The following is a 27,468-nucleotide window of genomic DNA, read 5'->3' on the forward strand; positions in this document are numbered from 1 at the left end:
CTAGCTTGGTGGATTCCCTTTTTTTTTTCCCCAAATATCTACCACTCTGAGAAGAATTAAAACATCTACTTATGAGGTCAGCATTGTACCTAAGGAGGAATAACATTCAATGGGAACTTGTGGGACTTGAACTGGATTTGCAGGGAGGAAGAGCACGTGTGTGCATAAGGGGAGGAAGGAAACCAATTCTCAAAGGACCTCACCAAAACACTACAACAGAGAAAACAAGGCAGGCAGCTCCCATAACCACTCCCCAAATGTGTGCTTAGCTGACTGGATGGTTTAGAAAGTCAAAGTCATTTAGACTAAGTAAGCAAGGGCCTACAGCGACGCACAAGCCACGGAAAAAGACCACCAACCTTTCACAGGAAAGCAAACGTAAAGTTAAACACTGAAACTACAACTAATAGTATAGAGTGAATATAGCTGTCTATAGCTCAATAACAGAGTCTGGATAATATATACAGCATGGCACATCTAAAGTAACACACAGAACCTCCTTGTGCTACTAAAGTAGAAACAATGTTTTCCAGTTTCTGTTTCATATCATTTACTAAGTACCACTTCTGCTTTTGATGTATAGATTGGAGGTTAAGCTTCATGGACACACTGTACAAATGTGGTCAGAAGTTTCCATACGCTCACCGTGGTCATGAATATCATGGTATTTGTGGGATTTGAATGATTTCTTTAATGAGCCTTTTGAACTGTTCTTTTTCCAGGGGGAATGATTGCACAGCATACATCTTAATTAAATTTAGAAAACAACCACGTCAACAAGTTTGAAATTATTTTGGATTTTCTCTAAAAGAAGATTAAGTAAATACAAATATATACATACATCCATACATACAGCCCCACTAGTATTTGATTAAATGCCCTTTGGCAAGTTGCACAATGACCAGATACTTTTGGTAGCAATCAACAAGCTTCTGGCATGAGTCTGGCTGGATATTTGACCAGTCTTCTTAGCAGAACTCACCAAATTCATTTTTAACTGGTTGGATTTCTGGCATGAACCTGGCTTTCAAGTGTAGTCCACAAATTTTCAATCAGGTTGAGCTTGGGTCTTTGGGAAGACCATTCCAGAGGTTTAACGCCTGCTTTACCCATTCTAAAACACTGTCCTCTTGGATCATCAGTTATGTCCAATATTCAAGTTTCAGTAAAGCTTAAATGTGTTGATTTTCTCAGCCCATGGTCATGCAACTTCACTGTGAACAGGTGATACTGTTGTTCCAGCATTTTCCAGTTCTTGGCAGGCTTGAGCCTTGGTGGTTTCTGGGCTTTCACCAATTTTCTTTCATCTGACGGTGACAGTTTGGGTCTTCTTCTAAATATTGGCAAATCAGTTACACATCAAAATAACTTGTACTCGCATACAGTTGTTTAAACTGATGATCTTAGAAACTGCAGTTGTTTAGAAATGGCTCCAAGAGACCTTACCAACCTGTGTCAATCTACAGTTTTCCTTCTTTGATCTTCATCAAGTTCCTTGGACTTTCCCATTGTTCTTAGCATTGGTTAATCCAGTGAGTGCTGACAGACAAATTATTTTATGCTACCAGTTGAATAAAGCATGACCATGAAGTTAATAGGCCTTGGCTTTGTCAAGTTAGAAGAAACTGAACCTTCAGCACTACTTATTACAACAGATAGGTGAATATATTTACACATTTGAGCCTGTATGCATTTCTGACCTGGCATGGATTAGAGAATATCCTAAAACAATTCAAACTTGTGCAACCGTTTTATATTTTTCTTAAAGTCATTAAAAACATATTCTGTACAATCATTCCACCCTGGGAGAAAAAAAACAAACAAACAAAAACAACAGTTTAAGGGAATCAAGAGCCTAAAATGACCATGATATTCATTCCCATCATGATGATGTGTAAACATCTGACCACAAGCATAGTAGTTTTATGAGCTGTCGATAAATTCTGTCTGTAGATACAAAATAAGCACTTCATTTCCAATTCAAACCAAAATGTTTGGTTTAGTCCAACACAACCCAATCCAAATTAAATAAATAAATAAATGTTAGCGAAAACAGTATGTACTAGTCCATATAATCTACAGCTGCGCTGTATACATTGTATGGACTTGGCACAATGACATCACCTATAATCTTGTGTGGAAGCCTTGAGCTGTGCACTTCTGACCTTCGCTATTGCATGCTAGGAGAGTGGCTTGTTAGTTACATGGTTGTCCCAACCTAATCCATTCCCCACTTTATTCTCCTTTTAACTCAAAGTAAACATGATGTTGTTTTCGTTAGTTCATCAAGACACCACGGAAAGAGGTCATGGATCAACTGAGCATTTGACTTATATCGAGGTTTTGCAGAAATGTGACTACTAACCATGTGACATTAACTTCTCTGCCATTTTGGACATGTGACAAGCGTGGTGACAATGTTGGATCATCCATGACAATCTGGCAACCACTGGTCATAAGGGAAAAATTCCCAACACTGGTTGGGAGTGGTTGTTGGAGGTTGATAGCAATCGATGAAGAAAAAAAAAAGGATTGCTAAAGTCATGGCAACCACCTGTTGCTAGGGTAAAACGTGTTTTCCTCAGCCATGTAGAAAAGTCCTCTTTATGATAGTTTTGGTTGTTAGCACAATGCAGCAGTCATAGTTCACTTCCAAATGAAAAGTGCGACAAACTGGATATGGAGAAGGCTCCCTTTTAATTAAAACTTAAGCCTCAGCAATGTAGCAAAGATATTTCCACAAGCACAATTTTTAATATGAAGGGGAATTCTTCTCTATTTCCAGCTTGTAGTTATCCAGTATTTGATTAAACAAAAAGAAGGAAAAAAAGAAAAGAAAACAACAACAAGAACCGTGGCAATCTGCTAGCATCCAAATAAATCACTAGGTGACTTTTGGTGCAGCACCTTTTTTGCAACCAATTTCATTCATCAACAGGTAGAAACCCCCAGGAACCACCACCAACCAGTCAGGGAAGAAACTTTCCTAGCAACAGGTGGTTGCATCGTGTCCAGTATGGCAGACAGAAATGTGCACATGAAGTCACATGAGAAACTTCAATTTCCACATTTTTTACAACCAGATGAGTTGCCCCCTGGTGGTGATTAGAAAGAATGCAGACAAAAGTCACATGTATTATATCAGCTTTTCACTTTGGAAACTATGCACATCTTTTATATACACTATAAATTGCATTCATTAATTAGGCAACATTGTACAGACAAATGTAATGCTGCCTGAATCTAATCTGGCCTGGCTCATAGTTTAAACCCTAACAGACAGATACCACCACATAGTTTTTAGGTCAAAGACAACACTTAGGTCTGCATTTCATGAAATGAAACCACACTGAACATTCAGGTGTAGATCCTTCAGGAGAACCCAGCCAGGGGAACCCAGCCACTGCACATACATGAAGATAACAGATGAGCGACCAATTGTGCTGTCAAAATAGATCCTTTCAGTCGTACCTCAATGCATGAATGCAGTATACCACCTTGGGCATGTTTTTGCGATCGTACACATCTGTTGTCTCAGGATAGAATATCTGAAAGCAGAAACCACCAGCAGGTATCAGTCTCTCTTCTTTTATCAGGGTCTTGACACTTTTTCATGCTCAATTTAAGGAAATTTCTTTTTTTTTTTTGGGGGGGGGGGGGGGGGGGGGGGGCCTTCTCAATAATTATCTTGATAATAACACACGAATGATGCATTTAAAATCAACATTGAATTAAGAGGTAGGAATAGCTGCAAGTAATTTTAAATAAATAAATTAAGACTAAAAGAAAATTAAATGAATGAGGTAAAACTTGAGGGGGTAGGGACAAATAAGTAAATACTTCTGCCTACTCCTTTTCAAACAAATAATGGAACGATATTTTGTAATGATTGTGAAGGCACATGTTTGAAATGTTTGAAATAAAAATGAACTGAAGACTAGAAAAAGCCAGTAGTAGATAACAACTTTACCATATTCTTATTTCCAGGATGCAGTTTATGTTTTTATTTCCAGTCTTTGGTGTTGTGCTATAAATGATAAAATATGAGTAATACTGTTCTAGCATTACTCCTACACATTCATTATAATTTATTGGAGGTAAAAATTAGGTGCCATGGTGGTTTCTGATCTCTAATATGAATAAGTACAAACCATAAGCCAGTGTTCAGATATGTTATGGTCTTAAATAGAAAATAGGACCTTTCTATACAAACTTTTTTCCCTTTTACATCATGCACTTACAAACTTCCTGCTCAAATAAACTCAACTCTAAACTTTTAATGAGTCTTTCTTACTATAAAAAAAACATTTTTAATGATTGCATGATCACATTAACCTGCATTTATGCATCGTTAACTTCAGTTATGGCATTTTCTCAGTCATGTTCATGCATTTCAGATCGTTCCAATTAAAGTGTGACAAATGTGAAAGAGAACTTAAAGTGTCTTCAACAGCTGTACAAGCCCCCTTACCTTAGGGAGGCCCACTGACTCCATGGCTCTGAGCCACTGCACTGTGTTGTCAGTGTGTCTGAAGTGCAGTCCTTTACTCTAAAGATAACCACAGAAGCACAGATATTTAAAGGGATGAACTGCAAAAAAATGAGCATTTATATTTAAGGATTTATTACAAAGCATAAAATATGTGCAAGAGCTGAGCTGGTCTGATGGCCAAATCTCATATCGAGCCCTGAGTATAATATGGCAAAATACAAACATATCTATACTTTAGTGTAGCAGCAGAACAGCTGCAACAGCTTACAGTTAGCCCTCAACACTGGCCTGTCACATCTCCCTCTTTCCGGTTTAAAACTGCTTTTAACTGCCAGGAAGTACCTGGGAAACAGTCATTCTGCCTTTTATGATGCAATCTGAAAGTTCAAAGTTTTTATTGACTTTTCTTAAACAAGTTCAGTAAAAGAAGAGAAGCCTTACCTTATAACGGGACTGATCTCGGTCATAGATCCTTTTCTCTGAAACCATTTTTGGTGCAAAAAAATTGGCGAGCTTGCCAAGGTAGACCCCATTCCTAAGTCTTTCCTCCAGTTCTGTGGTAGGCGGCAAGTCCTCCTCTAAACAGGCCTCCATCCATCTGAGCAAACACAAATATGAAGCTCAGATGTCAAGTGCATCTCACATACTGATCTCTTGGAACCAAACAGACCCCAATGAACAGCCTGATGTTAATTAAATCTCAGAGATTTTCAGTATGGTTGACAATTACATAAAATAGAGAAGAGGACATAATGATGTAAACCTGCAGATTAAAAGAGTATAAAGAAGAAAAGGAGACTAGTCTACAACATTAGTACACAGCAAATCACACTGACGCATCATCTCATTTGCATTGCATTCTACATAATAATTGTGACCTCTTGACTTTCTTTGACCTATTAATTGTTAAATTCCTTTTATCGCATTAATCTACACTTAATACCACATGATGGCAACGCAAGAACAGAATTTAAACATTTTCTTTGCAGTTAAAATCAAGTCAAACTGTGATAAACAACACTTGCAGGTCTGATGGAACTGACTGCTTTGACTTTAATTCTGAGCACTGTGTATGGAGGAAACCGGGGACAGCTCATCTCCTGCACAATATCATCCCAACATTGACGCATGATGGTGGCAGCAACAAGTTTGTTTTTCATGAGCAGTGACAAGAGAAGTGGTCACAGGTGAGGGAAGACTGAACAGAGGATAGTAAGGTGGTGAAAAACCTGTTCCAGAGCGCGAAGGACTTCAGACCGGACGAGTGATTAACCTTTTAAATCTAACAGGACTGTGACCTTAGGCACACAGCCCAGACGGTGTAAGAGTATCTCAGGGATAACACTTTGGATGCCCTTGAATGGTCCAGCTGTATCCCTGAACTGAGATCTTGAAATGGTGGTTTACAGGCAATCCCTACCTAACTTGACAGAGCTTAAAATCTGCAAGAGTCTGTAATAACTTCTAAATTTCCCATTTTCAGTATGGAATATTGAATATAGACCATGTAAAACAAGTGAAAGGTTCTGAATACTTTATGAATGCACTTAAGAGTAAAACCTTTAATTTTCATCGCTAGTTAAATTAAACTTGCTTTCCCTTAAACATTGCTATGGTTACTAGTCTGTTTACCCACACATCTGATAGGGTGCTGTTCAGATATTAAGTGGCTGAATGCCTACGTGCAGTCAACAAGTCAATATTGAATTTCCCTACACCTGCTGAACTCTCACACACACAAAAAAAAAAAAAAAAAATTATCTATCTATCTATCTATCTATCTATCTATCTATCTATCTATATCGAGAGATATCGAGAGATATCGAGACACACACACACACACACACACACACAGTTCACAAGAGCCATTGCTGCTGAAATGAACTTGAAGTTTTTTGATTAAACAGAGCAACAAAGTAGCCTGTTTATGTGAGGGAACTGGCAAATGTTACAGGCAACACCCACACAGAGGCCAGCATGCTTTAGGAAGGGGGCTGCACACACATTTCCAGTGTGTGATTAGAGGTGACCAGTCAGGGGAACAATGAAGGAAAAACATTAATTAAAGCAACCTAATACTATTTTAAATCGTCTAAATTCAAAACAGCACTACGGTTAAAGTTTAAAAGTTGCATTTTGGCAAGAAAAAAGTGTGTAACGATGGAAAAGATCACATTTTATTCTCTAGAGGATGGCAGAGGTTTTGAGAAAGGTGAAAACGAATAACTGAATAGAAAAATATACACTTTATATCAGAATTAACTTGCCCTCCTTTTATTGCTGATGTAATTTCCCTTTGAGAGGTTTAGCAAAGCCTTCAGGAACGCAGTCTCTGCCAGACTATTTCCAGGGACATCAGGAAAAACCTATTCCAAAGAACTAGTGAATGATTTGTGAGCATGGTGAATCATCATGATCGAGGACATCTGTTACACATTATCTGACTGCTTACAAGTGACACTAAATTTACTGTTATTGTCTCCTGTCCTGGATGTTACAAAGTAAAAGAAATGCGTGTGTAATTTATTAGCTGTTTGCTCATCCCCATACACTGAATTTACAGTGTACAGCACGCAGCCATCTAACCTGGTCATGTTTCAGTTATGGGTTTTATTTATACCAACAACTCCTGCCTCCTTCCAGGCTTAACAAAAGCAGCAAAGCATTACTTCCCACATGCATGCAGAGGACATCTTGTTTAGGTTAATTAAGGCTGCGTGGGTGCTTCAAGGATTCAGTGTGGCAAATTATCTGTCAGCACATTAAGGACAACAACCACACACACACACACACCGTGCATAGTCAACACAAACCCAGTGGAGTGTGCAGGCTATAACCATGAGGAACAAACATTTGTATAATAATCTTAAACAATGCTATAGCTATCCCTTTATTTTTAAAGGGAATGCCTAACCCTAACTTAAATCCCACCAATAAGAAAAATCTTTTTAATTATACACTCGATGCACTCATCCTTTTCCGGTCATCAAATGATTTAGGCACAGTTGTTTTAAGATGCTTTTCCCCTCTTCAATAGCTCTAACACAACAGAAACAAAGTAGCATCTAACCCTGCCGCTTCTTCCACCCCGCGTGGGTTCTCTTCAGATATCCCAGCTGCCCACACAAAGTCAAAAGACGTCCAAGTTAAATTACTCCTAACCAGTTACTCTGTACTGGCCACAGGTTTGAATGTGAGCATGAACGGTTGGCCTGGTTAGGATGAATGATTGAATGGATGCATGGATGGATTGATATTATACAGGACTGTTTGTTTGCTTCAAATTGCCTACAGGGAGATTAGAGAGCTCTCACTACCTCCCTGCACCTAAGCTTACAGATTTTCCACATACTGTGCAGTCCTATTAGTGTTGTGCTATTGCACAAAGCCTCACAAACAAAGCCCATCTGACAAAATAAATGACTTGAAAATCTTGTGCAAAAAAAGCAGCATATTAATTAACAGCAAGTATATTTGATATGCAGATTACAGAGAAAGAAAGAAATCCAACTAGTGCATGAACACATGGTGCAGGAACATCCTGCGTGGGTTACATAGCTCTCCTGTGAAGCACTTCCTGTGCTTAAAACAATGACGGGAGAACTTGTCTCCTGAAGCAGGACAAACTGGTGATGCTGTTTACAGCCCTCCAAAAAAATCCCTTCCTGTTATTGTCCAATCTGTGGCTCACAGTGCTAAAACAAAATAGAGCTTTCAGGACTCTAGAACAAAGGTCTATCCCACCTCAACACATGATTACCATCCTCTTTTGCTTTCAGCTTCAGCATTTCTGACTGAACAGTGGCTTTGGGAAGCTTACGTCATGGAGCTTAGTCATGCATGTCATGAGTTGTCTTTGTGTGTGCCAGTGTGTCTGTAAACACAGAATTTTATTTTACATCTCAGGCTAAAATGTATCCAAAGATTAGGGTAATGCTGTTAACTAAAAAGCAAACATGACATTTTAGGCCTCCAAGCGATCCTGCATCAAAGCAAACAAGAAAGCTCCCAATCCAGAAAAACTACAAATGTAAACCACCATTTGTTTACTCTGTGGTGAGAGTACAAGGTCTCCTTCCAGAAACTTCTGTGCAACTGTGTGTGTGAATTGGGGAGAGGGAGGGGGAGGGTCAATTAACTGACATCCGTTCTTGTCAGTTGATAGATGTTTTAAAAAAAAAAGTCTGGCTAAAATGAAGCAATCGTCCTGTGAAATATTAGCAGATGTTTCATTTAAGGTGCGAGTTAATGTGCAACATACAACAGAAACAATTCAGGTAGTTAAACCTTTATGAGTTTGACCTAAACTAATTAGGCACTGCAAGCAAAGCACTGTTAAAACAAAGCATGTCTGTCCATCCCACATGCTGTCAGAGATAACAATGTCACTGACCCCACCAGCTGTTTGGGTTTTTTTTCCTTTGAGTCCCTTTGCTGCAGAAAGATTCCAGTTTTTTGTCTGTCCAATTGCCCCATTAGGCTTTTATACAGACGACATGTAAATAAAATGTTTAAAATGACAAATTGGGAAATTGCTGCAGCTTCAGGATCCTGGGCATGTTAGGCATGCTGGCTGACACCAACCTTACTGGTTTTTACCACTGTTAAAAAGGGGGCTAATTAAACTGTGCCTTCAGGTGTACTGGGTTGCTTACTCATGGTTGCTTGACTTCAGTGACTGCTTACACCTGACTCCAGAGACCAGAACCTAATCCCCTGCCCTCTGTGGTTTACAGCTTTGTTAAAGGTCTGTCTTAATCCTAATCTAACTTGACACATTTCAACGAATGGAGGTGCAATTCAATGGCTGAAAGGTGTCACAAGCTCCAGGATTAAATAAGGGGAAGCTAAAAGGGAAACTGAGAAAGTTAAATATAGTATTTTTAAAGGCTAACCTGGTGTATTAATACAAAAACTTTCCCACTAAAAGTTCTCTATGCAGTTCAGTTTACCTTCTGCTAAAGTGTTTCCTGTCAGCTATAAAAAGACTGAAGTGTCATCATATTGGTGTGACCAGATTATGATGAAAGCCTGAAGCTGCGTTCAGTTAAGTCTTATTGTAAACCCTTAAACTCTCTTGTGTCATAAGCAGATAATATAGGCTATTCAAACAGTCTTTACAGGGTCAAAGTTCAGCTGGGAAACAAATCTCTGAGGGCATGTGGACGTAAAGCAAATGTGCAGTCGACACTCGGCCACAGTGACTGCAATGGATTTAAGCTGAAAAGTGACTCCAAGAAAATACTCTCTTGGGGACTGGGTGTGGTTATCAAATCTGTGTTAGAAGAAACATGATCAGACTTCCTCTTCCGTTCAGATGGATGCCAACATGAAGAAGACAGGAAGTGGTTCGCTTTCAGGTTTGCTAAGGCACCTCAAAGACTCTTCATCAGATTTGTGCTTGCTTTGGAAAACAGCTTCTTTTTTTTTCTTTTTTTTAATAAATAAATAATTTCAGCTTTTAGAGAAAAAAAAAAAAAGCTAAGATGAGAGTACAGTGGATAACGAGCCACTCTTTCCACTAAGTCAGCACCACCCCAGATTTAATCACACGTGTTCTTAGGAATGTTTACACCTCCATGTCATCATGTTGCATCCACGCCGATTCAGCCTTTATCCACCATTGCAGCTTCATAATACTACAAACACTTAACCACACACTTGCTCTCTTACTCATAAGACTGCCCTCACTTTCACTCCATTCCTTTATTTCACAACCATTTCCTGCTCATTAAACACATAAACCTTTGTATAAAAACATTAAACAGAACTAATGATTGACCAAGAGCACACCCAACTTAAATCCTAGATGCCGTGTGAACTGTGACAAGGCAAACAATACAAAGAAAAGCAACTGGCTTTTGTCTGCACAATGCTTCTCCCTCCATCTAACGCCCACCTTACCGTTTGGCTTCTTCTAGGTGACACAGGTACTCGTAGGCGATGTTCTGCCGCCTCCTCTCATCCATCTCTTCTGCTGACAACCTCTCATCATCCTGAATGGCTGGAAAAAAAAACAAAACACTTATGATTATATCACTGTCATTGTTTTTCATTATGCAACATACTCCATAGTGTGTTGTCCATTCTTATTGTTCTTAATTACAGTTGAAAAGGGTTGTTTCATAAAGCTGCACAAGAACAGGTCAAGCTAATACTCAACTATAGCTCGGGCCTCCTTAGGAGCTGTGTCACTGGTATTTTTTTTAGCTCTAACCAACACCAAGATCATCATGTGTGCTTCATACTCAATACAGGAAGTTGTCACAAGCATGACAACATTTTTGCATACACAAGGTTATTTTAAACACGGCACAGCAAAAGTTGCACTCGCAACCATGACACACATCGGGAGGGTCTTCACAGTCTCCCTCCAGGTTGTAAAGAATCAGTACCACAGAAAGCGGTCTCCTCGAGGATGGTGTTTTATTACACTAACATTGAAGGTATAGGTTAAGACGGCACCTGAACAGAAGTGCTGATACCAAACATACATAAAAATAAGTCTTTTTTTTAATTACTGATGTGTTTAAAAACTCCACTTCATGCTTCAGTAAACCCTGCCGTGAGAGATGAAATAGTCTTTTTATTTTATGGTTTTTAAACTGGCTTTGGCGGGGTGCCGATCTGACAAGTGACTTCTGCTGAGAGTTGACCTTCACCTGCAGCTTAACGAGACCCCACCCCACGCCGTACTCCCTAACCAGCTCTAATCCGATCAAATCTATTTATTTCTGGCTGAGTAAAAGGGAAAATCTCAAGCTCAGGGGCTCCTTTTACCAACAGATCTTTCCCTTTTCATTTAAATACAGGCTAGCAGCTGATGGTACACGTGGACAGGCACAGTTTTTACTCGCAGGTTTCTGCGAGTGTAAAATAAAGCCGGGTGCCCTGCAGATGTAAGCCTCTAGGAACTGTTTAACATGACTCTTTTTTTAAAGATGGTTTTGCCATAATCTGCAACCACTAAGTTACCTATAAGATGGGAAATAAGAAATAACAGAAAATGACAACATCCGCCAGTGTCAGTAGCCAATTTTTTCCCCTTTCCTTTTGTGACATATCAATGTTGAGCCGGCTAACTACACAAAGACTGTCTGATGACTTAAAAGAAAAGACTTAATTACACTAGATTTATGTGATTCTTAAATAAGTAACAAAAAAAACAAAAACAAGACAGACAAAAAAATATCAGCACTGGCTAATAGACAAACTAGAGCATATCCTCTCAAGTTCCATTGATGTCATTATTAAATTAAATTAAAATTTAATTTCTTTGATAGGGACAATGTGGTTTAGCACGCAGCAGTTCCAATACAGAGCGTGAAGCTGATGTGCTGCACAGAGAGTTTACATATATTGCTAATTTGTCCCTAGCTGGACTTTTACATCCATCAGTGCTGAGATGCGTTTCAGAAAGGTTCGCATTGCTAAACAGTGACATCAAACTCATGGCAGTGGAGCTTCTGCACACCTGGGCCAAGTGCAAACTTTTCTATTCACAGAGATCCTAAAACAAAAGCTACAAAAGCCAGTTTAGAATCCTGACTTTACTGTAGTTTTGTTCAACTTTATGCCCACATTGCATATATTCTACCAATCATGCCAAACCAACTTCATATGTAGGTCATTAAACCCTTTTCTAGCCTGAATATTTTAAAACTCTAAAGCACACTCTGTTAAACTTGTCTATTCAACAGCCACCTGCAGAGACATTCGTTCGCCAAGTCTCAGCAGAGGCTTGGCAAATAATACTCGCATGCGAGGAGAAGCACAGGCCAACCACATCTCTACAGACGTAATTGTCCCGCTATTTAGGCGAAATGTTTTCTAGTCTCTTGAGCACCGCATCCAAAGGGTCCAACCACAGATTTGTGGTCCAGCTGTGCAGAAGACAGATGCAGATGAAAACGTATGTCAGGCACAGAAGCCCCAGCGCAGCCATTACACACTACCTCTAGTGACACACTCACACACTTCCTGGAAGAGCCTGTCTACGCTCTTGCACTGTGTTATATTTAACTATCAGGATGGGTCTGTTGCTTTTGTGTGTCACAAGATCACCGGACCTGAGTTATAGTCCCTGTGATTATGACTCATGCTTTTGTTTAGCTGCAGGGTTATTCTACGCAACCTTTTGGCGGGCTACGATTCAAGGGAGGCTTTGTGGGTTTTTTTGGTTCATCCATTGTATCCAAGCCAAATCAATAAACTCAGGTCAGTATGAAATACATGAATAGATTTGCCTCGGGGTCCCACAGCAGCACTTGCAAATTAAAGCGCAGTTGAAGGACAACTTTGTGATTTGGGGCCAACAAATTTGGACTTGTTTGGACCCATATCTTAGAGAGTTTGCAGCATACTACTCTATCTTATCTGGAGACACACTTCTTATGGATTCACAGTAGCAAGATATGATCAATAAAATATAATGATTCAAGTCAGATGCAACAGAAAGAAGAAGATAAAAAACAGCACTGGGGGTAATACTGCCTATTCTCAAAGCTGTACTTTGCCCACAGACATGCTATCTACAGTAAACCTACCTGTGTTTATTGTCAGTGGACTCGGTTAAATTCTTGGCGTGCTCACGGGGTTAGGCTGCACATGTGACAGCGGCAGCAGAAAGCTCAAGTTAATGGTTAACCTGTGAGAAAAAACGCCTTATGTTGGCGTCCACTGTCAAATAAACAGATTAAAAAATCATTGTGCTGCGTTTAGGGCCACCTGTGGGAGGCGAGGGGAGAAAACTAGGTCTCAAATAACTATTAGTAGTATTATTGAAGCATCCAGGATGTGGTTTCTTTCACCTAAAACCTCTAATAGCCACTCTTCATCCGCATTTTAAGCGCACCGTCAGGGCCAGCCACACCTACTGAAGGTATCCCGCAGCTAGTGGTGCAGCTCACCCACCTGTTGCTCATCAAACATCCCCGCGAAGGCACCGAAACGTTAGCTCGTCCTCATCCTCGCAACCAACCCACGTTGGGGTAGGAGTCAGTAGCTTTTTTAGCTCTAAAACAATCAAACACGATCTCACTTACTTCCATAGCGTGGCCTGTGTAACGCTGCGGTCTCTTCATGGTACATCCTGCCTCGTTTCCTCCACCCGTGAACTCGTCTCAACTGGAAATAACTTAAGTTAACGTTGAAGTTACCCGGCGACCGCGCCTCTCGGCAGATACAGATGTGAATAAACTAACTAGTAACTGGGGGAAGAAAAATAATAGTGATGTATATGGAGAGAAAAAAATAGGCACAGCTGTGTCCAGAAGTTTCATGAAAGTGCTAACTGTGCCTTGCAGCAGACGAACCCCATGGTGTGCACAGCTTGTGGTGCCTCCTGAACAAAGTGCTCCGGGTCGGTGCTCTTGCCCCGCTCAGCTCTGAGCTGCAATGATTGACGGGAACGCTGACGGAGCTTTAGCACCTTGCACCACCTGCTGGTGATAAGGTGAGTCTGGGCAGAGCTTTAACTGTTTTTATTAGTATTATTATTATTTTAATTTTTAAGATGGTAAATTGTGAATGTTTAATTCTGCCTGGTGCTTTCATTATTTGTTATTTTAATGTTTTTTTTCTCTTAGACAACCCTGCCTTGGGTGTGTCTTTACAGGTTTTTTTAACGTCCTCTAGTTTGCATAAAAGTTCAGGTTTCGCTTTTGTATGCAAAGTTGATGCCACAAGTCATATAAACCAGCGGTCCCCAACCTTTTTTGCGCCACGGACCGATTTGTGCCCCACAATATTTTCACGGACCGGCCTTTAAGGTGTCGCAGATAAATACAACAAAATAAAACTAGTACCGGTACCGAAAAAAATAAGATTTATTCATAACACACGTGAAAAGACCCAGGAAAAACAAGTTAACGAAAAAACGGGCCGGGCCGGGTTTCCTGATATAAACTTACTAGTACAACGTGTTCTTATCATAAAAGGCCATCGTGGGAGGTTAAAAATATCACTTCAAGATATTATTGCGTAAAAAATCTTTCTAAAATCAATTAAAACTTTTAGACTGTATGAGGACAGCGAGATAGAGACGAGTTGTTTGCGGGGCTGATGGACATACTGGCAGGCAAGGTCAGGCAGGAGCCTCTGTGGACTATGATCTTTGTAGACAACATTGTGGTCTGGAGGTGTAGGCATGCTCTGGAGTAAAAAAACAATATCTGTGACAGAATATCTGTGTGTGGATGAGAGGGTGGGTGTGACAGTGAAGATGCTAGGAGAGGTAGTAGAGGAAGTGAACGTGGATAAGTTTAAATACCTGGAGGCGGGGAGACATGAAGAGTGTTGGGTGATTTTTGACAAATGAATAGCAGCAAAAATGAAAGAGACCGTTTAAAAGATGGTTGTGAGTTCTGCAGTGATGTAAAGTTTGGTGGTGGCATTGACGTAAAGAGGTGGAGCTGGAAGCAGCAGAGTTGATGTTAAGATCTTCTTTGGGAGTGATTAGAAATGAGTAGATAAGAGAGACGGCTCAGGCTGAGCAGTTTGGAGACAGAGTTAGGGAGACAAGTCTGAGAAGGTTTGGACATGTGGAGGATGTTAAACATAGAGCTGCCAGGCAGGAGGAAAAGAGGAAAACTGCAGATAAGATTCATGGATGCAGTGAAGGAGGAGATACAGAGGGTTGGTGTGATCGAGGAGGATGCGTGAAATAGGGTGAGAGTGAGGCAGATGACCCACTGTGGTACCCCCCAAAAGGGAGCAGCCAAAAGAAGACTGTATACAGAAGAGTCTATACCGACTCTTTATACATTAATCATTGGCAGCTATTGCAATGATTCACGTCCTCGATTTTGGCCACTAGGAGGCAGCATTACCTCGAGGACACAGTTACTCTAACCACGTGTTTATCTGCATGTATTCATTTGGCAGGTATGCAAAATGTTGGAAACGGTTTCCATTGTGGTACAATGAAATGAAAAAGATTACATCCACACAATTTTTGATGTGGAGGCCACATTAATACCATATCTTTTACTGGGTTGGCACAACAACTGTTACATTTTTCTATTTATGTATTCTTTTTTTCTCTGTGGCATCATCTTTTATTATTTTTGTTTTTGTATATCCTCTTGTTATTTTCTTCTGTGGGCTGAACTGTCATGTAGTGTTATATAACTGCTGAAAACTGTAATATTATTAGAATTTAATGGATGCTTGTGCTGCTTTAATGTCTCCACATGGCAAAAGGGACAGTAAAGCAGTCGTTCAGCAAAAGACCTGCAGAAATAGTAGCTAGTGGTTGTAACTTCAGTTTTCTAAGTATGTGCTTCACCCGCTCATGGACTTTGGAGCGATTGTGTAGGTGTCCCCAAACATCCCATGAGTTTGGAGTGGCCTGTCCACTCTTTGGCTCTAGCACTGTCCATAAACACACCCGCCCACTATTGCGTCAAAAATGAGTGTAAATGCTGAACTCTCTCAAAGAGTTTCTCCAAAAACTGAACTTTATAGCCTTTGTAAACTATTACTGTTTAGTTAAACTTACTGCATACACATAAATTTAAGGCTTATGTTGTCTTATGCACATAAATGATGTTTATAGGAGCATCAGTATTAATATTAATCTGAGGTTTAGCACAAGCATGACACAGAAGAGTAACTTGCTAGAGAACATAAGTTTTATTATATATGTTCAAAAGCAGCACAGTCTGCAATCCCTGCTTTTCCAGTTTTTAACATCAATCACAGGGAATTGAATATTTGGCAAATACATCTTCACATTTTCTCACACTTGCTGACCACTGAACATCAAGCTCAGTCACCCCTCAGGCCCTTCACAATTAGTACTCACAACTTTATTGTTGACACACATCTGGCTATCCCCCCTCCCCTCAAAAATAGATGAACAAAACATACGAGTGATACATTCACGTTTTCCTCAACAAAAATCTTAATATTGTCATCATTTTCTCCCAGAAGAATTTATAATAACAAAAAAAAAGTTGAGCATAAAAGAACGCAAGTTTTCTTACATACATGCAAGTGTAACGCGTACACAACCACGCACGCACAGAGTAGCAGGTAAAAGCTGAGGACCAGCGGATGTACAACAGAGATACAGTATATGGACTTATCGCTTGGACGAAGCCGGAGACACACGTGTCCCCTCAAGGAGCTGAAACATTTAACCCAGAAACTTCACTAACATCAGCTTTGATATGTACATAATATTTACATTCATGGTTACATACACAAGCCCACACACACTCTCCCTCTCAGACTCGCTGTCTTTTGCATACACACAAATACAGTACATATAATCAAAATCCCTAAATACACCAACATGTTAGGTAATATTACTTCTCCGGTACAACAATGCAGGTTTTTCATTCATACTGATGACTCCTTCTGATATTCTTTGCTACTGACATAGGTCAATATTGCTGGGCAAGTTTTTTTGTTTTGTTTTGTTTTTTTGTAATTTAGATTCTGTATGTCATACTTTTGTTTTAAAAATATTTAAATTATATATATGTGCTCAAAAAATATGTTGCACAATAGCAGCAGACTTCACTTTCCAACTTATTTTACATATTCTGGCAATGATGTGCACAAGTACAGTACAGTTTTTGTTTTTTTGAGTAGCTGAGAGAGAGCCACCTGCAGCACAGACACAAACCAGGTCCACACTGAAGTTACAGATGCCACAAATACAGAGAAATGCAGGTTAAGGTTAGCTAACACCACAGAAAATACAATACACACGTTTATTATTCAAAACTGAGAGCAACTGAATCTGGGGGGAGGGACGGCATCAAATTTTTTTCCTGATATCTTTATTTTATTATCTTCATCATGATGTGCATTGAGGTCAAAGACATGCTGTACAATAACTCATATCACCTCAAATTGGTTTGAGATGATATGAGCTTTGCTGAAAACAGCCATCAGTAGATGGGTACATTGTGGTCATAAAGGGACGGACATGATCAGCAACAATACTCAGGTAGACTGATGCTCAGTTGGTACTATGAAAATTTCATCACACTATTACACCACCAGCAGCCTGACACACTGATGTAATGAAGGATGGATCCATGCTTCCATGTTGTTTATGCCAAATTCGAGACTCATTAGACCAGGCAATTTTCTGTTGCCCAATTTTGGTGAGCTCATGTGAATTGTAATCTTAGTTTCCTGTTGTTAGTTGACAAGAGTGACACCACATGCAGTCTTCTGCTGCTATAGTCTCATCTGCTTCATCATCAGCTCAAAGCAGCCGTGCCCTTCTCCTTGAACTCAACATCAACAAGGTATTTTCTCTTCTTTTTTTCCGGGCCATTCTTTGTAAACCCTAGAGAGGGTTGTGTGGGGAAAATCCCAGTAGGTCAGCAGTTTTTTAAAATACTAAGACCAGCCTTTCTGGTACCAACAACCATGCCATGTTCAAAGTCACTTAGATCGTCTTTCATCTTCCTTCTGATAATCAGTGTGTGCTTGATCAGGTCGTCTTGACTAAAGCTAAATAGGTGTATCTAACCAAGTGGCCAGTGAGATCAAGTCTAATGAGAGGTAAAAGATTAATGTTCCCTAGAAGTTTCAGTTTTGTACAACTGTGAATATAACGACTATAACCAACAAAAATGGGGTTAATTTTGATTAAATTAAGATGCATTTAAAAAAACGTTATGGGCTGCACCAATCCGCCGTCATAACGAGGTGGTTGTTATCTACATTATTATTTTGCCGTCTTGTATGGTAACTAACACCACAGGTCATATCTTGATGATACGATTGGTATAGCAGTGACATTTTTGCAGGAGAGAAGGAAACAAAAGTTTTAGCAAAATACGTATGTCTAACAAAAAACATGACATTAAGACCAAAAATGAATCAATATCTGTGACATATTTTACATATGTACATAAAATTACTTATTCTTTTTTTTTTTAATCTAATGCCTGTTCAGTTTCTGTCTGTTCCTTAAAACCTTTGGACAGCACATGACTACGGGCATCTGCTCCAGTCAAGGAGAGGCACATTAAAAAAGGCCATTCAGTATTTTTGAAAGGAAGCAGCATGACATGTTACTGCCACAAGCAGGATCCAACACAAAGCTAAATCAGAAGGATAGCTCCTCTTAGAGCTTTTTTAAAAGAATAATAATAATACCACATAGAGATTTGGACAAAAGGAACAAATCATTATTTTTGGCTTTCACAAACACACAGCAGAAAATAAAAATTTCCATGTTCATATTCAACGTGACATACAATTATTGATACAGGAAAAGTGTTTCTATATGGCCTTTTTGATTCTTGGTTGGGTAAGTAGTGCAAAGGGCTTGGTCTCTGATGTAAATGGGCTTCTTTGTGAAGGTTGCTGATATAGGAGCAAATATGACACTGATCTAAATACAGCAGACTGATGTTAAATGCAAGCGAGTGAAAATAATTAGATATATGTATCTCACCTTTGCAAATGAGGTACCTGCTGCATGTTTTTCTTTATATTTATTTCTGTATGATGACTATCGGCACACATGGTCTGTGTACTGATAGTTGGTTCTGTGGGCAAGCCAGCTGTCATACAGCTGTGTCACGAGTATGAACTGTCTGATCATCTAGTCCCTGCGTTGTCACACAGCAGGTTGGCTGTGCTCATTACAGCTTGTTTTTGCACTTTTCTATCCATCTGGATTGGCTTAATAAGACTGTATCAATATTAAAAGCCTTCAGATTTTAACCGTGCAGTTTTACCGCATAAGCAATGACTGCAGCTAGAAGGTGCAACCTCAACAAACCAAACTCTAACGAGAACTCTGTAGGTGAGTGATTCACAAAATGTTGAACTTATCACCTCACAAGGTTTGCATCAGACACATTGTGAAAAGGTGTGTTTGCGGTTTTGCTTCACCATTTATACATCAGCGAGCTTTGAGATGTGTGTTAAGATATGTATAAAAAACCAAGCCAGCTGCACTGCTTCCTCAAAACGCATACCGGGGTTTCTCTAGGACTCTCACATCCAGATTTTAGCCCAGGTGAGCACTGCTACACTAGTGTTACATGAGGACATTCGCCCGAGTGTCAGGCAGCCGTAGTCCAACCAGGCCCCCCCCAACAAGCACTGATGACGCCATGAGGATAGGAATGGCCTTGGTAATGCCAACAAGAGAACCAAAAATCAGGTTCCCTAGAACTGCTGCCAGCTTACACAGAGCATTACAGAACCCGAAGCCTGTTCCCCTGGGAGAGAAAATCAAAAAACGAAAACAGAAACATGTTACTCTCATAAATTGGATGAATTAGGCCCTATTTTATACACAAGTCTATACAACAATGTTATCTATAAGAAAAAAACATGTTTGTCCTGTTACCTCCTGACAGTAGGGAAGGACTCGGTAGTGACAACATCCAGGGAGTTCCAGGCAGAGATGCTCAGGCCATTATAAAGGCACAACATGAAAATCATCATGGATTCACTGGTGCCGAACCACAGGAAAAAACAGCTGATGCCTGATAGGATCATGGAGCCACCTGAGGACATACACACATATTCAAAAGAAGAGTAAAAGTTGACACACCCATAGTGTTACCAAAGAGCCAGGTCTTACTTTCCTACCTAACATAGAGAGACGCCCAATTTTATCCATAAGGAGAGCAGACACAATGTTGCCAGGAAGAACAGCCAGGGTCCCCAGAAAGTTGATGAAGTAAACCCAGTAGGCGCTGTAGTCATCATCAAAAGTCATCTGGCACCCTGTCTTGTTGTGGGTAAATGTACTGTTGATCACCTCTGTGCCATCAATTAATTTAGATTCATCGATATCTGCCCAGAGAAGCAAAAAAACCAAAAACTTTCCCATGTTAAGATTATAGATGGTGTATTAGAAATGACAAAACATAAGAGTTTACCTGTGTAGTCATGCCTCACCTGTGTTAAAGAAGAACGTGTCAATGAAGGTACAGTTCCTGAAGAAGGAGCCCACTGATGTCACATCATCAAAGTAGCAGTTACGAAAGGTGGAGTCAATGAAGGTGACAGACTTCAGCTTCATATTGACAAAGCTGAAGTAACAGAAATATGTTAACTTTAAAGGTACAATCAGTCATTTTTTTAAGTTATTTAATAGAAAACAAGAATATTATATTTGTGTGCAATTAAGTCTTCCAACAAATGGATGGGTTCTTATAAATGTTACAATTAATTCATGAAAAATACATGTGAACGGCGCTGACAGCTCACAAAGAGAAAGTTATGCAACAACATCTGGTTATAAGCTAACGTTATGCCAACGCTGGGCTCGAGTGTCCTAAAAATGACACTTCCTGTCAGATAAACAGCGAGCAAACTCTCAAACAGTGTGAGAATGTAATCAAACTAAGTGTTTGAGTCCAGCAATGTTGAATCCATTTCAAGGAAAGTTTGACTGACCCCAAACCTAACAGCAGCTAACACTGACTAACAGCAGCAGTGGCAAAGAAGCTGTTTTTGAACTCTTTCTGACTAAAATGTTTGTCCAACAGCAGCTACTGTAGCTAGGATTTAGCACTTGAACTATGAGGAGTAAGTAAAGGAGCAAAACAGAATTCAGTTGACTGCAATCTGCTGATGTCTAGTGGTGATATTTTATGCACTTTATCACTTTAATTGCAGCATGTAACATTTTATCAGTTGTGCATAACAAATTTGCCTCCATCATCATCATCATTATTATTATTATTATTATTATTATTATTATTATTATGAAACTGAATTGTCTTACTGGTCGTTAATGAAGAGAATATTTTTGTGTATCTGGTTCTCCAGGGTGAAGTTGAAGGTGATGCCTTCGATGCGTTCATTGTTATGGATCTTCACTTTAGAGGCATACTCATCAGCCTGCAGGTGTTTGATGACATCAGGGAACCAGACTGACAGGCCATAATATCTGCAATCAGAGGGACATGTTGATAGTTGGATCGAAAAAATCAGCTGATCGGTTCATCAACGAGAGGTTGTTCGTGTTAGAGTGAGACCTGACAAAACAATAAATAGATAGACAGACACATTAGAAATCCAGAAGATACTTGTGCTTTAAAAAATCAACTGGCTGCCTCCTGTCTTGTCTCCTCCACACATGCACGCAGGTCCACCTCTGTATCCACAGAGACACCAATGAAACTGTATTGATCCGTGGGGCAGGGAGACAGTGATTGATTTTGAGACTGTGCAACTTCTACACAGCAGCGCTCAAGATGACAGAAATGCAATGTGCCAACAAAACAGACTGCCTAGAGCTATTATCTGACCACAGAAACTTGTCTGATTTTTCTATGACAAAACTGACAAATCTCACCCGAATGACAGCGTGAACCACACTATGGCCAGTCGCAACATGTTTTCTCGCATTGGGTAGTTGAAACACTTCATAAGGTTCAGATAGATCTAAAAAGAGACAAGAGCTCTATTAGAATAGGCATCAGGATTTGGTACAGTGGAATAATAAGGAAAACAAATATAATTAAAGGTACTTTTTGTAATGGCCTAGTACACAACTTAACTGAAATCTTCTCCACCAGGGGGCAGTGTGCTACCAGAGAGGGTGTTGAGATGTTCTCTGATATGTGCTGCTGCTTTTGACTTTCGATACTTCTTTTTAGCCCTATTTCCATTTCCACCAGGCAGCTGTTTATAAATAAGGTTTTGTTATCGGCGACTTGCCTAGTTAAAGAAAAGTCGCACTGAATTGTTGCACTGTCTTGTGGTTTGAATTGGTATTACATAAACTGTAGCCCCGCCCTACTTGATTTGATATTTCTGTTACTCAAATCTTAGACACTTTTGACAAGGAGTCAAAAAGGTTATGTCGTCACACTCAAACAACAGTTTTAATTTATTGAGGAAGGTTTAAGGTGGCTCTATAGTTTTCCGGTTTACACATTTGCTTAGCAGCTGAAATTAGCATTAGTGAATTTAGGAAGGTTTAAGTTATTTATAAAAGCAGGAATTTACAATAAAATTAATTATAGTTAAAAATTAACTATAATCAAATAAAAAGACAAATATTTACCCCACGAACTTCAGCCTTTATCCTGAAGAAAGCCTTAGAAACTGGGTTGCCAGATTCTGATTCCATTTCAACAAATTCATCCAGCTGCCGTGGAGTTTTGATCCTGTTTACCTGAAATATTGGAAAACAGTATAAGAATAACATCTGTATTACTTTACAATAAGTTGACATTGAATTACTGACATTGTTGTGCAATATCATAGCCTTTCATTTATTTCTAGAATAAAATTACACCTACACAGCATTAAAAATCAAATCAGCTTCTGAACAGCTGTGACAGTACAGCAACAGGTCAGCAGATTTCAACAAACCTGCTACTCTGTCTGCTTGAGAAGATTCCCACCTCTCTTAAAAGAGGCTGTGATTGAGTCTCTTTTAATGCTAGTGAGGAAAGCCATAATGGTGAAGGGGGTCGGAGATGATCCTCGTTCTATTTCCATGTGGAACTCTCTAATTGTAAATTTGTACGTTGCATGAATGGAAGGGAGAGCTGACTGGAACTTTGACATGGGAAACTGACACATTTCTGGACCTAAAGTGCATGCATTGGATTCATTCTGTTTGGTTTTTGCATTTTGCTTGTTTGTTTATCTTTAAAAATTTAATGAACAGAATTATGGAAAAAAAAAATCAAACCAGTATAAAAAGGGTGAATATAAACGATGTGTTCAATAGCATAGGATCAATTCAGGAAACATGTTGACTAAGCGGCTTTCCCAAAGTGGAGCTCATGCTGCAAATAAGCCTGAATGACACAAAACAGCTTTCAGAACCATCATAATTCAGATGTGATCCTGCACGGTGAAAGCGTTAAAATCTGTCCCAGTGGTGGCAGAATATAAGCCTCTTTACTTCCTTAAGCGTCAGGAAACCCAGCACTGCAGAAACAAACACTCACAGTGAAGACTTTCTCAGGTTGCCCACGCGCTCTCATGTTGGTGTCGTGAATCTGTTTAAGGATCATCCAGGCTTCATCATGCTTCCCCACCTGTCAAGCAAGGAAAGTAAGGAAGAGAGACGACAAGATAAACTCATGGGATCAGCAGCAGCAGGCTGCTCAGGTGCATAAATACAAGCCTTTGATTTCTCCAAGATAGGGCAAAATGATGACAGTCACGACAATGGTGACTCATTTCACTTCAAAGGATAATTATGCTGGAGCGGCAAACCTACTGTCACAGATCTCTGAGCTTCTATTTTCCACATACACAGGCCTCCAACAGCACTGAATGACTCACACTGTTTTTGTCTGATTAAACATCTGCTGGGAAATGTCCAAGTAATCTCAATTTGTCTGAAAGATGCTGAATGTAAAACTGATGACAGTTGAGGACAACACAGCACCATGACAAGGCATTCTCTGGGATACGAACTGATGCAGCACATTCAGGAGGCGCAGACTAAAATAGGTTTAGTCTGCTAAAAATCAGAAGGTCTCGTTACCTCGAGGTAAAACCTGGGACTTTCAGGCATAAAGGTAAGTGCCACCACAGCGCACACACAGGGTAGGGCGCAGACGACGACAAACACCCTCCAACTGTGAAACTGGTATGCTGAACCCATGCTGAAGCTCCAACCTGCAAAAAGTAGCAAACGTAAAGTGACTCATAGCTCATTACAAGATAAAACAATGTGAATCAACAGCATTCAGATATTAAGCTATGCACATGCCTGGTGAGGTAAATAAACCAAACCTAACATAGTTTAGAAAATCTATAATGATCATGACATCATGACAACAATCATGATTATGCAGCAACCAAATCTGTTTAGAAAATTGCATGTGACTAATGCAGAAAGTGAAAAACACAGCATAACAGAGTTTGGGGGTTGAATTGGAAGAAAATAAGCTACAATAGTAGCAAACATAAAACATTAATCATTGCACTTTTGACACCTTATTAACATGATAGAATCACACAGACGCTGCAGATTTACCAGCTACACCTTGAAGATGTGAATCGCCTATTCTATCATATCTCAAAGGTTCTCTATTGGAATGCGATCTGGTGAGTCTGGACCTGATTTGAGTACAGTGAACTCATCGTTATGTTCATTATTGAGCTGGAAGCAGCCATTAGAAGATGGGTACATTATGGTCATAAAGGGACAGTACCAAAGTCTTATTAGGGTTTCTGCCATGTGCTTCACTGATTAGATATTTGTGTTAAACAGGTGTACCTAATAAAGTGTCTGGTGGGTGCATTTTTTTTTCTTACTATAACAATGGAAAGAGCGCCACACAAGCAGATATGTCTAGTTTAAATTCATGAAAGAGTAACAAACAGTTCACGGATGAATTGTTAAGTAATTCTCAGCTTACAGCAGGTGGCTCTTTAGGTAAGTCTGCACTCATAGGGGCATAATAAAAGAAAATGCAACTGTGCTTTCATGGTAGCATAGAATCAATAGCTAAATAACACAGATGGCATTCAACATTTATTTAACTCTAGATGATACAGCATAGGTACTTCTATTGCATATTCTTAACCAGATGAGACTAAAAAGGCTGATTGTGAGTGTTGCGTGCGAGTCTTACACTGCAAACACAAAAGGGCTACAAATAAAAGACGGCGTTTAAATGGGAGCTCTTGACAGGCGCAGGAGAGTGATGTGTAAAACGTAGAGATGAATGGCTCTGCAGAGGAAGCCTGAGAGTGCACAGGGACAGGTTAATTGAATGGGTACGAATACAACTGAGCTTTTTCTGCTAAGTTAAATCTTGTTGCACCTGATCTCAGCCCACAGGCACTCTTCCAGACTCATTAATCATTTCTAACATTCACGCATACAGAAACACACAAAGAGGGGAGACGCACACATATATTCACACATGCAATAAGCTGAGTATATGGAGAAACGGCACAGAAATAAACATGAATAATCATGTGCAGCGACACCACATAATGCCATGTCATACCCACCCACGCATAAACACATATGAAATTAAACATTATGCATTTTCCTTTTTCCTTTCTATTGCCAGCCATGCCCTTACCTGCATAAAAAATATCTCCAGCATATTTGACAGATGATCCTGTGTGCTTGAGATCATGAGGCCTTCCTTTCCATCTCCAAACCTTTCATCTCTCCATGGAGTTGTCCTTTCTAACAAAGTTTAATGTGGCCTTTCTGATTTTGAGTGCCCTTCAGTGGTTTTCTTCTTGAGGTCAATCATCTGTATTTACATTGAAGACGTTGAGTTTGGCTCTACTTACTTAAGAGTTTCTCTCTAAGATATGTTTTTGGACAGTTTAGTCTTTATTGCTGGACAGAACAGTGAAAGGGAACAAAATGCAGGAAATGGTCCAGGACACAATCAAACCCAGGTCTCTTAACTGGCCTTATAGGCACCTATAGGTCATCTACACTCCAGCACCTGCTTTGAAGCAGTCTTAGCTGATTTGTGAAGGAAGGTTTATTTGCATTCAAAAAAATATCCTCTCACCCATTTTAGTGGGCTTTTGTGGGGTTTTTCTTGCCCTAATGATGGACTGCGTATTATGAGTTTCAGTGATTTCATTTCTAATGGTTTAATGATGGAATAGAGCACTTCTGACCAAGACACTTGTCATCTGTCAACCTAGTTACTTATGTACCTGTAAAAATGTACGCACCAGTTTTTTGTAATTCTTTTAGTTAACATCATGACTTGCTAGAAAAAAAAACACTTGACATTTTAACATTTACACAGTTCAGAGTCAAAAGTCAAGTAAGACAGGCAGCTAAGGTAAAGAAGCAAAAAAACAAAACAAAAACCATGACACACAGGGAAACTGTTTAACAAAACAAAACAGGAAGAAAATACAGCAGAGTTTCAAATTAAATTGTATTTTTTGGATGAGTTTTGTGTCTTCAGTTTTTTTGGGTGTGCTGCATAAACTGAAGTTTACTTTTTGGCACAGCAGGATTCTGATGGAAAAACCTGAAGTATATAAAGAGAAGTGAAAAGACCAGCCATCACAAATGTTTAATGTACTGTATATGCACACTTTTCTTTGTGTTCTTAATGATTTAGTCTTTTTTTCTGCAATGTTATTGGGCAGGAAGCACGGAAAGGGATTGTTGCATCAGTTGTGACCTCCCACGTCTCTCCGTGGAACATGCCTCATGGAGATACTGCTCCTAACGGAATAGCACTATTATCCATCAACAGGCGTAGGAGGGGAGTCGGAGGGTGGGGAGGGGGTTAATGCTAATGGTTATGCCAGAAAACGACTGCTTGGGATTAATCTCACAGCATATTAAAATTCATCATTGATAGCTGTGCATATGAACCACTTAAACAACTGTTTTTAAAGGGTGTGGGAGACGATCATAAGTGGTGCTAATACGTCCCAAAAGAGACAAGAAAGAGGAAATGTCTTGTTACGAGTGACTAAAACGTAAATAAAGGTAGAAACGAATTACTTTGTCTTTGTATGATAATCTAAATTGCTAATGTATTAATTATCTAATGTAAAGAACACAGACAATGACTTTTTGTGATGCAACACGGATTACCAGTGAGTCTACAATGGTTTCCATTGGGCAGTAAAAGTCCCTTTGTTTATTTCCTTGCCTTTTGGTGTGTGTACATGTTTAAAGATCTTTGTGAGGACAGAAGACTGGCATGGCACTATAACTGTGGGGACCAACAGTTACTTATGGAAACAAAATGCCCATGCCCACAAGTTTGAAGGCATTTTGAGGCTCAAAGTGTGGTTTTAGTGTCAGTGATACAATTAGGTTATGGTTAGGTTTAGGCTGAGGGTTAGGCATTCATTTTTGATGGTTAGGGTTAGCAGCTATAGGGAAAGCATTATGTCAATGAGATGTTTTCACTAAGATATGAAAACGAGTGTGTGTGTGTGTGTGTGTGTGTGTGTGTGTGTGGGAGGTTTCAGGCTTTTAGTGGGACAGCTGGGACTTTTCACTAAAGCTGTGAGTACGCGAGTGTGTGTGTGTGTGTGTGTGTGTGTGTGTG

The 27,468-nt window shown here is 39.6% G+C and overlaps 2 protein-coding genes and 1 long non-coding RNA gene across 3 annotated transcripts in view; 1 reads left to right on the forward strand and 2 right to left on the reverse strand.

Moving 5' to 3' along the window:
* Nucleotides 1-13,852, reverse strand: part of iqgap2 (IQ motif containing GTPase activating protein 2) — a 36,094-nt gene extending 22,242 nt beyond the window's left edge. The window contains exons 1-5 of the mRNA XM_042221253.1: nucleotides 13,537-13,852; nucleotides 10,397-10,496; nucleotides 4,934-5,090; nucleotides 4,472-4,549; nucleotides 3,472-3,548 (exon numbers count right to left, since the gene is read on the reverse strand). Coding sequence (XP_042077187.1) covers nucleotides 3,472-3,548; nucleotides 4,472-4,549; nucleotides 4,934-5,090; nucleotides 10,397-10,496; nucleotides 13,537-13,582 — 458 coding nt within the window. The 5' untranslated portion in view covers nucleotides 13,583-13,852. The remainder of the gene's footprint in view (nucleotides 1-3,471; nucleotides 3,549-4,471; nucleotides 4,550-4,933; nucleotides 5,091-10,396; nucleotides 10,497-13,536) is intronic.
* LOC121814584 lies at nucleotides 13,850-23,116 on the forward strand. Its single transcript, XR_006054456.1, has 2 exons — nucleotides 13,850-13,946; nucleotides 21,260-23,116. It is a non-coding gene; the product is annotated as an uncharacterized LOC121814584 (long non-coding RNA).
* sv2ca (synaptic vesicle glycoprotein 2Ca) overlaps nucleotides 16,112-27,468 on the reverse strand; it is a 29,294-nt gene continuing 17,937 nt past the window's right edge. Inside the window, exons 5-13 of the mRNA XM_005922895.3 lie at nucleotides 23,946-24,079; nucleotides 23,401-23,490; nucleotides 22,503-22,613; nucleotides 21,789-21,877; nucleotides 21,216-21,380; nucleotides 20,384-20,517; nucleotides 20,072-20,278; nucleotides 19,827-19,986; nucleotides 16,112-19,695 (exon numbers count right to left, since the gene is read on the reverse strand). Of these exons, the coding sequence (XP_005922957.1) occupies nucleotides 19,512-19,695; nucleotides 19,827-19,986; nucleotides 20,072-20,278; nucleotides 20,384-20,517; nucleotides 21,216-21,380; nucleotides 21,789-21,877; nucleotides 22,503-22,613; nucleotides 23,401-23,490; nucleotides 23,946-24,079 (1,274 nt within the window). The 3' untranslated portion in view covers nucleotides 16,112-19,511. The remainder of the gene's footprint in view (nucleotides 19,696-19,826; nucleotides 19,987-20,071; nucleotides 20,279-20,383; nucleotides 20,518-21,215; nucleotides 21,381-21,788; nucleotides 21,878-22,502; nucleotides 22,614-23,400; nucleotides 23,491-23,945; nucleotides 24,080-27,468) is intronic.

This window comes from Haplochromis burtoni, unplaced genomic scaffold (assembly GCF_018398535.1).
Source record: "Haplochromis burtoni strain Fernald_Lab_line unplaced genomic scaffold, NCSU_Asbu1 Contig_63, whole genome shotgun sequence".
NCBI classification, from domain to species: Eukaryota; Metazoa; Chordata; class Actinopteri; order Cichliformes; family Cichlidae; genus Haplochromis; species Haplochromis burtoni.